We start from the raw sequence: 12856 nt of genomic DNA on the forward strand, positions 1-12856 counted from the left end.
GCAGTTGAACGGAATGGACAGTGTCTTGAAAGGAGGATATAAGATGAACATCAACAAAAGCAAAACCAGGATAATGGAATGTAGTCGAATTAAATCAGGTGATGCTGAGGGAATTAGATTAGGAAATGAGACACTTAAAGTAGTAAAGGAGTTTTGCTATTTGGGGAGAAAAATAACTGATGATGGTCATAGTAGAGAGGATATAAAATGTAGACTGGCAATGGCAAGGAAAGCGTTTCTGAAGAAGAGAAATTTGTTAACATCGAGTATAGATTTAAGTGTCACAAGGACGTTTCTGAAAGTATTTGTATGGAGTGTAGCCATGTACGGAAGTGAAACATGGACGATAAATAGTTTAGACAAGAAGAGAATAGAAGATTTCGAAATGTGGTGCTACAGAAGAATGCTGAAGATTAGATGGGTAGATCACATAACTAATGAGGAGGTGTTGAATAGGATTGGGGAGAAGAGAAGTTTGTCGCACAACTTGACTAGAAGAAGGGACCAGTTGGTAGGACATGTTCTGAGGCATCAAGGGATTACCAATTTAGTATTGGAGGGCAGCGTGGAGGGTAAAAATCGTAGAGGGAGACGAAGAGATGAATACACTAAGCAGATTCAGAAGGATGTAGGTTGCAGTAGGTACTGGGAGATGAAGAAGCTTGCACAGGATAGAGTAGCATAGAGAGCTGCATCAAACCACTCTCAGGACTGAAGACAACAACAACAACAACAACAACAAAAACAACAACAACACACTTTACCTCATTGAGCACGGGTGGTTGATATTTTCTTGGAAATGGCATAGTGTTGCCTGCTTGGTCTCCCAATTTGAATCCCATACAGCATGTCTGGGATCCGCTAGGGAGACCAACCATTGGCAATTTCAGCTCACGTGAGGTAAGTTCCGATAATGGAGTTCGACTTACACGAATATTTGTAATCTTACCTTCACTCTTAATGCTCTTGTTATGACAGTCACTATTGGCAGACTCGCCAGCCGGCTGCGTTGGGCGCTGTGGCTGCCGGAGCGCTTCCACGATCCGCGTTAGTGATGGCCCGCTGCCACCGGCCGCAGACAACCTCTTTTCTGCGGCCTCCTCGTAGTGGCGGTCTATCAGCTCCAAGTACTCGTCGATGCAGCGCTTCTCCGTCACCGTGACAGGGTGGCGCTTCAACTTGGGTGGTCGGCTCTTCGATTCAAGCTCTGCGGCCGCCACGCCCTCCCCTTCCTCGGCGGCCAGGTACTGCAGCAGTGCATCCGGGATGCCCGCCTCCTCCAGCTCCTCCGGGCTGAAGTCCAACTTTAACTTGTCGCGGTGGCGGTGATGGTGACGGTGATGGTGGTGGTGGTGCCTGCGGAAAGAAAATGGGGAAGCGATATGTAGACACCGTCGAGTCTGAAGGCTGCTGTCTCAACTTATTACAGAGACCAAAGAATTTTTCAAGAAAAGATGTCTTTCACTAAAAATAATTTGCAAATTATCAGTGTTATCATTTTGGAGTAAAAGTAAACCAGTCACGAAACACTAATGGCTTTGAATGTTTGACAAGCACATTAACGAGACTGAAATATTTGTCAGAGAGCCAGTAAAATTTCCAGGATTGCCTCTGCTAATCAGTTAGTTGTTACCTTTACTCCAAAACTATTTAGATTCCGCCAAAACTTCCAATAGCCAAATTATCTCATCCTTGGTGGCCTTGTTCCATATTTTCTTGGGGGTCAGAATGTTAATTTGGATTTGTCAATGTCAGCGGTAGAGTATAGATGGGTGTCCTCCTGTTGCCACCTTCTCCCCACTTGTATGGCAATTGTGTACTCCATCTCTTTTGTGTCTAGTATTAGTACACACAGAAGTGTAAAAACACATTCAAAATGTTTGCAAATTGTGTAGCTGAGGCCATCCTGGTATTCAGCCAGTCAGATGTGGGAAACCACCACAAAACCTGGCCCTCGTCGTTAATATTATGGATGGATTCAATCTGGGACCACTGGTGTTCTCCTCAATTTCAAAAGTGGTGTGCTAACACACACAGCTAACAGGGTGGTTGCATTACAAAATTATAAGCGTAACCATTTTCAAACATCCAGTTCCACCAATTCTGACCTACAGACCAGAATGCTACGCACAAGTGAACAATTTCATGCAACATCAACTCTGACACAGCCTATGATCTATGTCTATTCTTTGTTTTCGAGGAATATTATTTATTCTGTTGTTTGTTCGCTCTGTCACTCTAATGTCATTTTGTGTTACGGGTTATTCCTATAGTAATAAAAAGAGTTTTGCTAATACTCTGCAAAACAAAAGCATACCTCACGATCACACACACACACACACACACACACACACACACACACACACACACACACACACACACACACACGATAACCGGACTGCTCTTTATTGTTGGGGAACACAGCAGCAGTTGTAGGCAATATGAGCTCCATTATCTAGCTGCGGAAACAAGTAATATGACGTCCTCCGTATCACTGTCAGTATAATCCCAAGGAAATGACAAATGCTCAAATAAAGCCAGAGATAGCAGAAAAGGATTCTAATTTAAAATTAGTGACGTGAGAAAATTACTGGAACACACCATTAAACACGCGACAATAGAAGACTGGCAGAAATGTGCTGTTTGTCTCAAGCAACTACTACAAGAAGAGACTTCTCAAAGGATGGAATTCAATAATACGAACACATTCAGAACGTTGTAATAAATCTACATGAAGATAGTGAAGAGTGTTCCAGTGATGACAATGACGACGAAGGTAGTGAAGATGATGTCCACCCACTATAATTTCTGTTTGGTGGGTTAAATTTAAACTTTTTGTTCTTGTTGTTGTTGTTGTTGTTGTTGTTGTCTTCTGTCCAAAGACTGGTTTGATGCAGCTCTCCATGCTAATCTAACCTGTGCAAGCTCCTTCATCTCCCAGTACCTACTTCAACCTACATCCATCTGAATCTGCTTAGTGTATTCATCTCTTCGTCTCCCTCTACGATTTTTACCCTCCACTCTGCCCACTAATGCTAAATTTGTGATCCCTTGATGCCTCAGGACATGTCCTACCAACCGATCCCTTCTTCTAGTCAAGTTGGGCCACAAACTTCTCTTCTCCCCAATCCTATTCAATACCTCCTCATTAGTTACGTGATCTACCCACCTTATCTTCAGCATTCTTCTGTAGCACCATATTTCGAAAGCTTCTATTCTCTTCTTGTCCAAACTAGTTATCGTCCATGTTTCACTTCCGTACATGGCTACACTCCATACAAATACTTTCAGAAACGACTTCCTTATGCTTAAATCTATACTCGATGTTAACAAATTTCTCTTCTTCAGAAACGCTTTCCTTGCCATTGCCAGTCTACATTTTGTATCCTCTCTACTTCGACCATCATCAGTTATTTTACTCCCCAAATAGCAAAACTCCTTTACTACTTTAAGTGTCTCATTTCCTAATCTAATTCCCTCAGCATCACCCAATTTAATTTAACTACATTCCATTATCCTGGTTTTGCTTTTGTTGATGTTCATCTTATATCCTCCTTTCAAGACACTGTCCATTCCGTTCAACAGCTCTTCCAAGTCCATTGCTGTCTCTGACAAAATTACAACGTCATCGCCGAACCTCAAAGTTTTTATTTCTTCTCCCTGGATTTTAATACCTACGCCAAATTTTTCTTTTGTTTCCTTTACTTCTTGCTCAATATACAGATTGAATAACATCGGGGAGAGGCTACAACCTTGTCTCACTCCCTTCCCAACCACAGCTTCCCTTTCATGTCCCTCGACTCATAACTGCCATCTGCTTTCTGTACAAATTGTAAATAGCCTTTCCCTACCTGTATTTTACCCCTGCCACCTTTAGTATTTGAAAGAGAGTATTCCAGTCAACATTGTCAAAAGCTTTCTCTAAGTCTATAAATGCTAGAAATGTAGGTTTGCCTTTCCTTAATCTATTTTGTAATGTAAGTCGTAAGGTCAGTATTGCCTCACGTGTTCCAACATTTCTACGGAATTCAAACTGATCTTCCCCGAGGTCGGCTTCTACCAGTTTTTCCATTCGTCAGTATATAATTCGCGCTAGTATTTTGCAGCTGTGGCTTATTAAACTGATAGTTCGGTAATTTTCACATCTGTCATCACCTGCTTTCTTTGGCATTGGAATTATTATATTCTTCTTGAAGTCTGAGGGTATTTGGCCCGTCTCTTACATCTTGCTCACCAGATAGTAGAGTTTTGTCAGGACTGGCTCTCCCAAGGCCGTCAGTAGCTCTAATGGGATGTTGTCTACTCCCGGGGCCTTGTTTTGACTCGGGTCTTTCAGTGCTCTGTCGAACTCTTCATGCAGTATCGTATCTCCCATTTCATCTTCATCTACATCCTCTTCCATTTTCATAATATTGTCCTCAAGTTCATCGCCCTTGTATAGACACTCTATATACTCCTTCCACCTTTCTGATTTCCCCTCTTTGCTTAGAACTGGGTTTCCATCTGAGCTCTTGATTTTCGTACAAGTGGCTCTCTTTTCTCCAAAGGTCTCTTTAATTTTCCTGTAGGCTGTATCTATCTTACCCCTAGTGAGATAAGCCTCTACATCCTTACATTTGTCCTCTAGCCATCCCTGCTTAGCCATTTTGCACTTCCTGTCAATCTCGTTTTTGAGACGTTTGTATTCCTTTTTGCCTGCTTCATTTACTGCATTTTTATATTTTCTCCTTTCATCAATTAAATTCAATATTTCTTCTGTTACCCAAGGATTTCTACTAGCCCTTGTCTTTTTACCTACTTGATCCCCTGCTGCCTTCACTACTTCATCCCTCACAGCTACCCATTCGTCTTGTACTGTATTTCTTTCCCCCATTCCTGTCAACTGTTCCCTTATGCTGTCCCTGAAACTCTGTACAACCTCTGGTTTAGTCAGTTTATCCAGGTCCCATCTCCTTATATTCCCACCTTTTTGCAGTTTCTTCAGTTTTAATCTACAGTTCATAACCAATAGATTGTGGTCAGAGTCCACATCTGCCCCTGGAAATGTCTTACAATTTAAAACCTCTTTCCTGAATCTCTGTCTTACCATTATATAATCTAGCTGATACCTTTTAGTATCTCCAGGATTCTTCCATGTATACAACCTTCTTTTATGATTCTTGAACCAAGTGTTAGCTATGATTAAGTTATGCTCTGTGCAAAATTCTACCAGACAGCTTCCTCTTTCATTTCTTAGCCCCAATCCATATTCACCTACTATGTTTCCTTATCTCCCTTTTCCTACTGTCAAATTCCAGCCACCCATGATTATTAAATTTTCGTCTCCCTTCACTACCTGAATAATTTCTTTTGTCTCATCATACGTTTCTTCAATTTCTTCGTCATCTGCAGAGCTAGTTGGCATATAAACTTTTACTACTGTAGTAGGCATGGGCATCGTGTCTATCTTGGCCACTATAATACGTTCACTGTGCTGTTTGTAGTAGCTTACCCAACTTCCTATTTTTTATTCATTATTAAACCTACTCCTGCATTACCCCTATTTGATTTTGTATTTATAACCCTGTATTCACCTGACCAGAAGTCTTGTTCCTCCTGCCACCGAACTTCGCTAATTCCCACTATATCTAAGTTTAACCTATCCATTTGCCTTTTCAAATTTTCTAACCTACCTGCCCGATTAAGGGATCTGACATTCCACGCTCCGATCCGTAGAATGCCAGTTTTCTTTCTCCTGATAACTACGTCCTCCTAAGTAGTCCCCGCCTGGAGATCCGAATGGGGGACTATTTTACCTCCGGAATATTTTACCCAAGAGGACGCCATCATCATTTAACCATACAGTAAAGCTGCATGCCCTCGAGAAAAATTACAGCTGTAGTTTCCCCTTGCTTTCAGCCGTTCGCAGTACCACAACAGCAAGGCCGTTTTTTGGTTAGTGTTACAAGGCCAGATCAGTCAATCATCCAGACTGTTGCCCCTGCAACTACTGAAAAGGCTGCTGCCCCTCTTCAGGAACCACACGTTTGTCTGGCCTCTCAACAGATACCCCTCCGTTGTGGTTGCACCTACGGTACAACTATCTGTATCGTTGAGGCACACAAGCCTCCCCACCAACGGCAAGGTCCATGGTTCTCTTTCTTCTTATTAATATAATTATATAAGCATAATAATCTCCAGAGTCATGTATAAACATACTGCAATGTGCCAAACAAAGTTCATTAAGGCGTAATAAATTAATTCTAAAACATGACAATGCTGATTATTGTCAATACCTCGTTTGAGTGGCCATAGCTTGCGAGGAGGAGGAGGAGGAGGAGGAGGAACCTGCAGAGTGGCAACAAAGTAATGTGAATGTGACCTCAAGCATCCTGGCCACGATGGAAAAAAAAAAAAAAAAGAGTATAATTCCAAATCACTCATTTTCCAGTCATCCACTGTCTCGTGGCATCACTCTCCGCTTCAGGAGTCATTTAGCTCTTCTTTTTTTTTTTAAGCCCTACAGGCAATCATTGTGCAACCTGGATTTCTGGTAGCACTTTGGAACTCACAAGTTATTCCCTCAACTAAATTTATGTGATTTTTCACAACCACCCTCTGCAACGTTCGACAGTCCCTGCCGGTCAGTATACAAGGTGTGGCTGATGCCTGTTTATCTGTGGTTCTCATTTCATATTCCGACTTCACAGTCACATCACTACTAGTCATCTGAGACACCTCTAAAACAGCTGTAATGTCCACGATGGAATTTTTACTCAGGTGACATCCAATGCCTAGTCCACCTTTGGAGTCACTGGGTTTTCTGAGCCACATGCTGTGCTATTACTGCTTTTCTACTAAGGAACAGAATACTCCTCCTGTTTTACCGGTAGATCCACTTCTCGTGACAGCTCGTGATCTACAGTGAAACTCTGCTTTTACATTTTTCAAGGGACTTCCCAAAAAATTCTGGAAAATGTAAAATGTGGGAAATAATGTTTTAAGCTGGGAAAGTTACTAAGAGATGCAATACGCTAAACAGATTCAGAAGGATGTAGGCTGCAGTACGTATTTGGAGATGAAGAAGCTTGCACAGGATAGAGTAGCATGGAGAGCTGCATCAAACCAGTCTCAGGACTGAAGACCACAACAACAACAACAACAACAACGTACATAACAGGTATCTGAAGACTTGTCAGAGAATTTTTTTATTATCTAATAAAGGTTTATTATCTAATAAAAACCGCTGATGTAACAGGAATTGACGACTGTCTGAGAAGTGGAAACATATGACTTAATTTCAAACATCATAATTCACGTTTTCGGAAAGCTGGGCTGTCATTCATTATTTAAATAATGAAATACTGCACTAGTTACGTATTTTTTCACGCTTAATGACGCATTTTGAGAATTTTTAATTTCAAACATCATGATCGATGTTTTTGGAAAGCCTGCAGCTGTCATTCATTATTTAAATAATGAAATATTGTACAAGTTACGTATTTTTTTTATGCTTAATGACGCATTTCCAGAATTTTTAACTTCAAATGTCATAATCGATGTTTACGGGAAGCCGGCAGCAGTCATTCATTATTTACAAAATGAAATACCGCACTAGTTACACGTTTTTTCATTCTTAGCACGACGTGTTTGGAGACTTTTCTCGTTGTCAGGTGCAAATATGTAAATAAGTATTTGGAATGGTGTTTGAATATGTGTTATTCTGCGTCTCTTGCACTGTACAAGTACAGGTAATCAGGTACCATGCCTCATCAGTTATGTAGAAAACCACACACACACACACACACACACACACACACACCAATCACTCACATTGTTTATTTGTGTAACATAAAAAATTACATATGTAAATACTGCACTTGACAACAAGAATAAATTCTCAAAACACGTTTTTCTCAGCATGAATACAATACGTAACTGGCGCTGTGTTTACACTAAAAACATTTGAGCAACACAAAGTGAATGATGGTATTAACTAGTGCTCCACGTGGCCAAATGCCAAAACATGCTAAATACGGTTCGCAAAGGTGTCATGATGATCACAACAATCATGAAACTGCATTTGCGCAGTAGCGACAGTTTGGAAATGGTTGTGATTGGTAATGATATCTTCATTCGAACGAACCTAGTTACTCCCATCAGCCACCATGCCAAGTAGAGCTTGGCAGCGGCGGGAGATACGGCACAAATTGTTACAACTATTACTCTTTTAGCCGATCAAATCTGCTGAATAGAGTGCCCTGTATGTACTACACAGTTGTGTCTGGATACTTTCCATCAGCTACTGTACGAGTTCCGTCTAAGCATTCGTCAAGTGACGACGACGAAAAAAATAAGAGGTCAGGCAGACTTTACAACTAAAGACAAGACAACATATTTTTCTCGAACAGCAGTGACATGACCAGTTGACCACAAAGCGGTCGTGTACATAGTCCAGTACGGTTTGAAATTCTCAACAGATACACAGCATCATTGATACCTAAGACATATTGTCCCGATAAGTTATACTACGCAAACATTCCAGAACGGCTACAAAGCAAAAACAGTGCAGCAGTGAATACAGGATAAAGGGGCGTTTTAATCCAACCACGATAACCAGTACAGCAGAATCTTATCGTTGTAGTGTAATGGACAGTGCAATAGCTTGCGTGTCAGGGAGGCTAGTTACACCTGGATCAAATCCACACAATGGATTAACGACTGAGCCCGTGTACCGACCGGACCAAGCCTGGTTTAAGTGCCGAGCTGGTCTCCAATTCTGCCTCGGAGGATACAAGACACAAAGCAGTTAAAATCCAGTAACACATAGGACAAAGCTTGCACGATTCACCTATGGCGCACACCACTTTCCTGCCTTAGGTTACCTCTACTCCAGTGGCTTCAAGAAAGACATCTGGCCACAAATTTCAATAACAAAGTCTGCCACATTCTCAAACAGCTGAAAGGTAACATACAGGATAAAGCTCTGGACAGAAAGAAGAAGGGAATGTACTGGTTGTTGTGCTCACAACATCTACTCTATTTTATGGAAGGAAGTCCTGAGGATTCCAGATGTGTGTGTTTTGTTAATCTACAACTTTTAACTTCTTATGTTCCACGAACTGTATGTAAGCATGAGCATTCACAGCAACGTTTGCAGAGCGTCACTTGGACTCCGTCTTAGCATAAAAAAAACATCTGCTACTGCAAGAGACAAGATTTATTTGGCTAAATGACATTGTATGTACAGGTTTCTCTCTCTCTCTCTCTCTCTCTCTCTCTCTCTCTCTCCATATTCCTGTTTCACAGAAATTTGTAAGTGCTCATCCTTACTACAGGCGAGTCCCTCTCATACAAGGGACTGAGAGACCTGCCATTCCTCCTCTTAATCTTCCCCAACCAACCCTCTCTCCTCCCCAAAAAAGGAACTATTAGGCCCAAAAGCTACATAATGTGTCACTTTTACTTCTATACACGTCTAGCACCAGTACAGCACATTTCATCTCTTGCAGGTTAAGTTCAGGCCAGCAATTCCATCTCATGATTTATTACAATTCTCTCACTTGAATTTTCCTTTGACACACTTAATTATCACTTACACTGTTCAGTCTTCTGTATGAATAAATTTCTTTCTTTTTTTTTGCAACACCAGTGTACCAATTTCATCTCTTGTCTCTGGTTTGTCTATTTCTTTTTCTGTTTGAGGTACACAAGTGAACTGGGTTAGTGGTGACCAGCAAATCACCAACTCTTTAATTAAACATAAAAAATAAAAACACCTGGGCTTCCACGTACTACTTAACAATTGAGTTAATGAGCTATGTATTTGACATTAAGTGTGTAAGAGAGAAAAAAATTGAAATCATGTTTAAAGCGTGTTTGCAAGTGCTATCATTATCAAATACTGGACCAGTGTAGTCTGGGTAATTTGTGCTCTGTTTTAAGCAAAAGCTAGTTTATAATGCCACACCTCCAGACTTGTGTGTCATACAATGATACAATTTTGCAGTTGTAGTCAGTGGTTTACGTGGAGCGTATCCACAAAATTAGCAGAGAATAAAATTCTTAACAAAGAAGTAATAAGTTAATGTCAAGCCTGAAACAGAAGTTTTAATGTATGAACAATGAAAATGCAGTAAGAAATAAACTTTTTTTCCTTCAATCATTTTGTGGGGATTGTCAGTGAGAAAAAGTTTTATAAAGGTCTGAAATTATGTGTTAGGTTTGTTCGAAGTCACTAAGGGTGCTCATTCCCACATACTGGATGAATATACTCTGGGTAATTTGCGCATTATGAGCTATGCTGCCAAAGACGTGCCCAGTTTGCAACTTATTGTGTAAAACAAATGTAAAATTATACCTCTTAATGAGTTGGTTATGACAGCATTTTAAACTTTTGAATGTGGTAAATAAGAATATGAAGCACTGAAAATAAGAATTTAGTAATACAGATTAGCATATGCAAGTTTCTACATAACAGGTCGCACAAAAAACCAGTTAAAATTACTTGCAAATTTCCTGTGTCTGCAATCCATAGAAGGTTTAGGAATATTTTATAATAGATTAAATAAAGCCATTTTCATTTTTTCTTTACCAGAATCTATTCACAAATGTAATGGGGACAACATCTGACAGAACTTTAACAAGAAAAGTGTTCCACTAGGTACCTTCTGACTGCCAGGAAAATACAAAATTAAATACCAAAAGGATACCTACCTCTTATGTTTGCATTTCTTCGTCCTCGCACCTTCTTGTTGCGACTGAAGTTCGTGCTGACTGTCTTCGCAGCTTTCGTCTTCCTCCAAATTGCTCAGCCTCTTTGTCGGGCTGCAGTGTTCACTGTTTCGCCTCCGTTTGCGTTTCTTGCGGAGCTCTTCCTCATATAAGAGTGTCTCTGTTATATCTGAAAAGTCAGTTTGTTTTAATGACTGGAATTATTTTCACAGTAGTGGAAGCTGAAAAACGGTAGGGCAGGTTTGCATTACTCCTGTTGCATACAATTCTTTTATCTGATTATATGCAACCCAACGAGGCAGATAATAATGTAATAATGTAAACACGTATGACTTAGTTTAAGTTAGACATTTTAAGCCAACAAAATCCATGTTGATGCATGACAGTGGAACATCTTGGGTGGAAAGAGCAAAGACAACAACCCAACATGCAGCCAAGACATCCAACAGCCAACTTGGAGAGAAAAAACATTTACAGCATTACTAAGCTTTTCAGACAAAGTTCTCCATCAGAACTAACTGAAGAACAAACTTGTCTGAAAGCTTGTCAATATTTTAACCCAAATTTGTGTGCGCCAATCGACCACTCGACTCCTGTCTATAGGATGGTGTGTTACCATTACTCCTTCTATTATTTAAAATCTGCATTAATACAATGGTAAGATGACGAGTGAGCTGTGGAAGGCAAGGTGCAGAAAATACAATAAAAAAAATACAAAACTCCCCATCTGTCCAATCACCACTGCAAAAAGTTACTTAAGACATGGGTGTGAACAATGAAGTAAGTTGACGATTTACTGCACCTTCATACTTCTCAAAAACTAATCTGTGAGAATCCAGAGTCTAGGGATTCTTCTGTTGTCGCTCGGTACAAAATATTTCTTTGTCAACAGTTTTGTTTTACGAGGTTATCGACCGGCAATAATCTGCAAACCAATTTAAAGATAAATACATAGTTTAGAAAATTCACAGCTTGTATCGCCACGGAAAAAAAGTGGATGGAGAAACTTCCAGTGAAACTGTGGTACTTTCTGAAGACTTATACTTCAATTTGCTGTTATTCATTTTCTCAATTTTTAATGTAGAACTTATTAAAATAAAAAGACTTATTAAAGCAGTGAGATAGTTGACCTGAGCATACGATAATACCACACATAAAATGCAACTGGCACTCTTGCGAAGGAGATAAAAGCCTGATGCTAGAACATGACTATTTCACAAACTTCAGTATTACTGTGGATTGAGGCACCAAAAAAAGTTTGTAGTTAAGGTTTAAGATAAAATGAAACCCCTTTTTTATGCTTTTTAGAGGACTTTCCATTTTTCCAGATTCACAAAAATTTTTTAAAGGGTGGAAAACTGCTTGCATCCAACACCAAACCTTGAAATTTTCTACACATATGCTAAAAATGATTTTTTAAGAAAAATATGCAAAACGCAGGATAGCATTTGGCAACAGGTGGAGCTGACACATTAAATATGACTGTGAATCCAATCAGAGAAATGTGTCCTATAAACACCATTATAAAGTTAAATGTATATAGATACACAGCAGCACACTGAAATATAATTCTGTACAACATTATCAGCAACATTTAGTTAAATTTTAATTGCCCTGTGAGAAGCTATCCTAATGGACAGCTCAAAAATTGTGGCATATTCCAGATAAAGCAATCAAGATGTGTGACAATTATGATCGTAATTTAACACTGTTGCTACTCGTTTCACTTGCATCTGTTTAAGTTGTGCTATTAGTTCCCTATATAACCACCACTTTTGAAATCAAAGCATTTTCCTCTCCATTAACATTGTTACAGTAAGTGTAAACGATGGGAAATATATAATTGCATTAACACAAAAGCGGGCGAAAATTGCCTTCAGATTTTCTGTGCACGCAAAGGTACTGATAGAAGATTTCATAAATAGCAGAAAAATATTAACTAGGGGAAGCAAAAGCAGGGTTGTACTGCACTGCCAATTGTCAGGCCTTTCAATATGGACCACTAAATCAAATACAGAAGGGCAGGGAAGGTTAGTGACTGTACCCTTGCTAAAGGAACAATAATGACATTTGTCTGGAATATTTAGAGAAACAGCAGAAAACTTACATCTGGAGGTCCAGATGATGACCCCATCCTTACTTG

General features: G+C 39.9%; 1 protein-coding gene across 7 annotated transcripts in view; it reads right to left on the reverse strand.

The window, feature by feature from the left end:
• LOC124718871 (lysine-specific demethylase 4C-like) overlaps window positions 1-12856 on the reverse strand; it is a 380259-nt gene that overhangs the window by 307476 nt on the left and 59927 nt on the right. For all 7 annotated transcript variants that reach the window (XR_007005926.1, XM_047244505.1, XM_047244509.1 and 4 more), the window contains exons 10-11: window positions 10696-10882; window positions 950-1356 (exon numbers count right to left, since the gene is read on the reverse strand). Coding sequence is in view for 6 of the 7 variants with exons in the window: in XM_047244505.1 (XP_047100461.1) it covers window positions 950-1356; window positions 10696-10882 (594 nt within the window). In the remaining variant the exon portion in view is untranslated. The remainder of the gene's footprint in view (window positions 1-949; window positions 1357-10695; window positions 10883-12856) is intronic.

This window comes from Schistocerca piceifrons, chromosome 10, assembly GCF_021461385.2.
Source record: "Schistocerca piceifrons isolate TAMUIC-IGC-003096 chromosome 10, iqSchPice1.1, whole genome shotgun sequence".
In the NCBI taxonomy this organism is placed as follows: Eukaryota; Metazoa; Arthropoda; class Insecta; order Orthoptera; family Acrididae; genus Schistocerca; species Schistocerca piceifrons.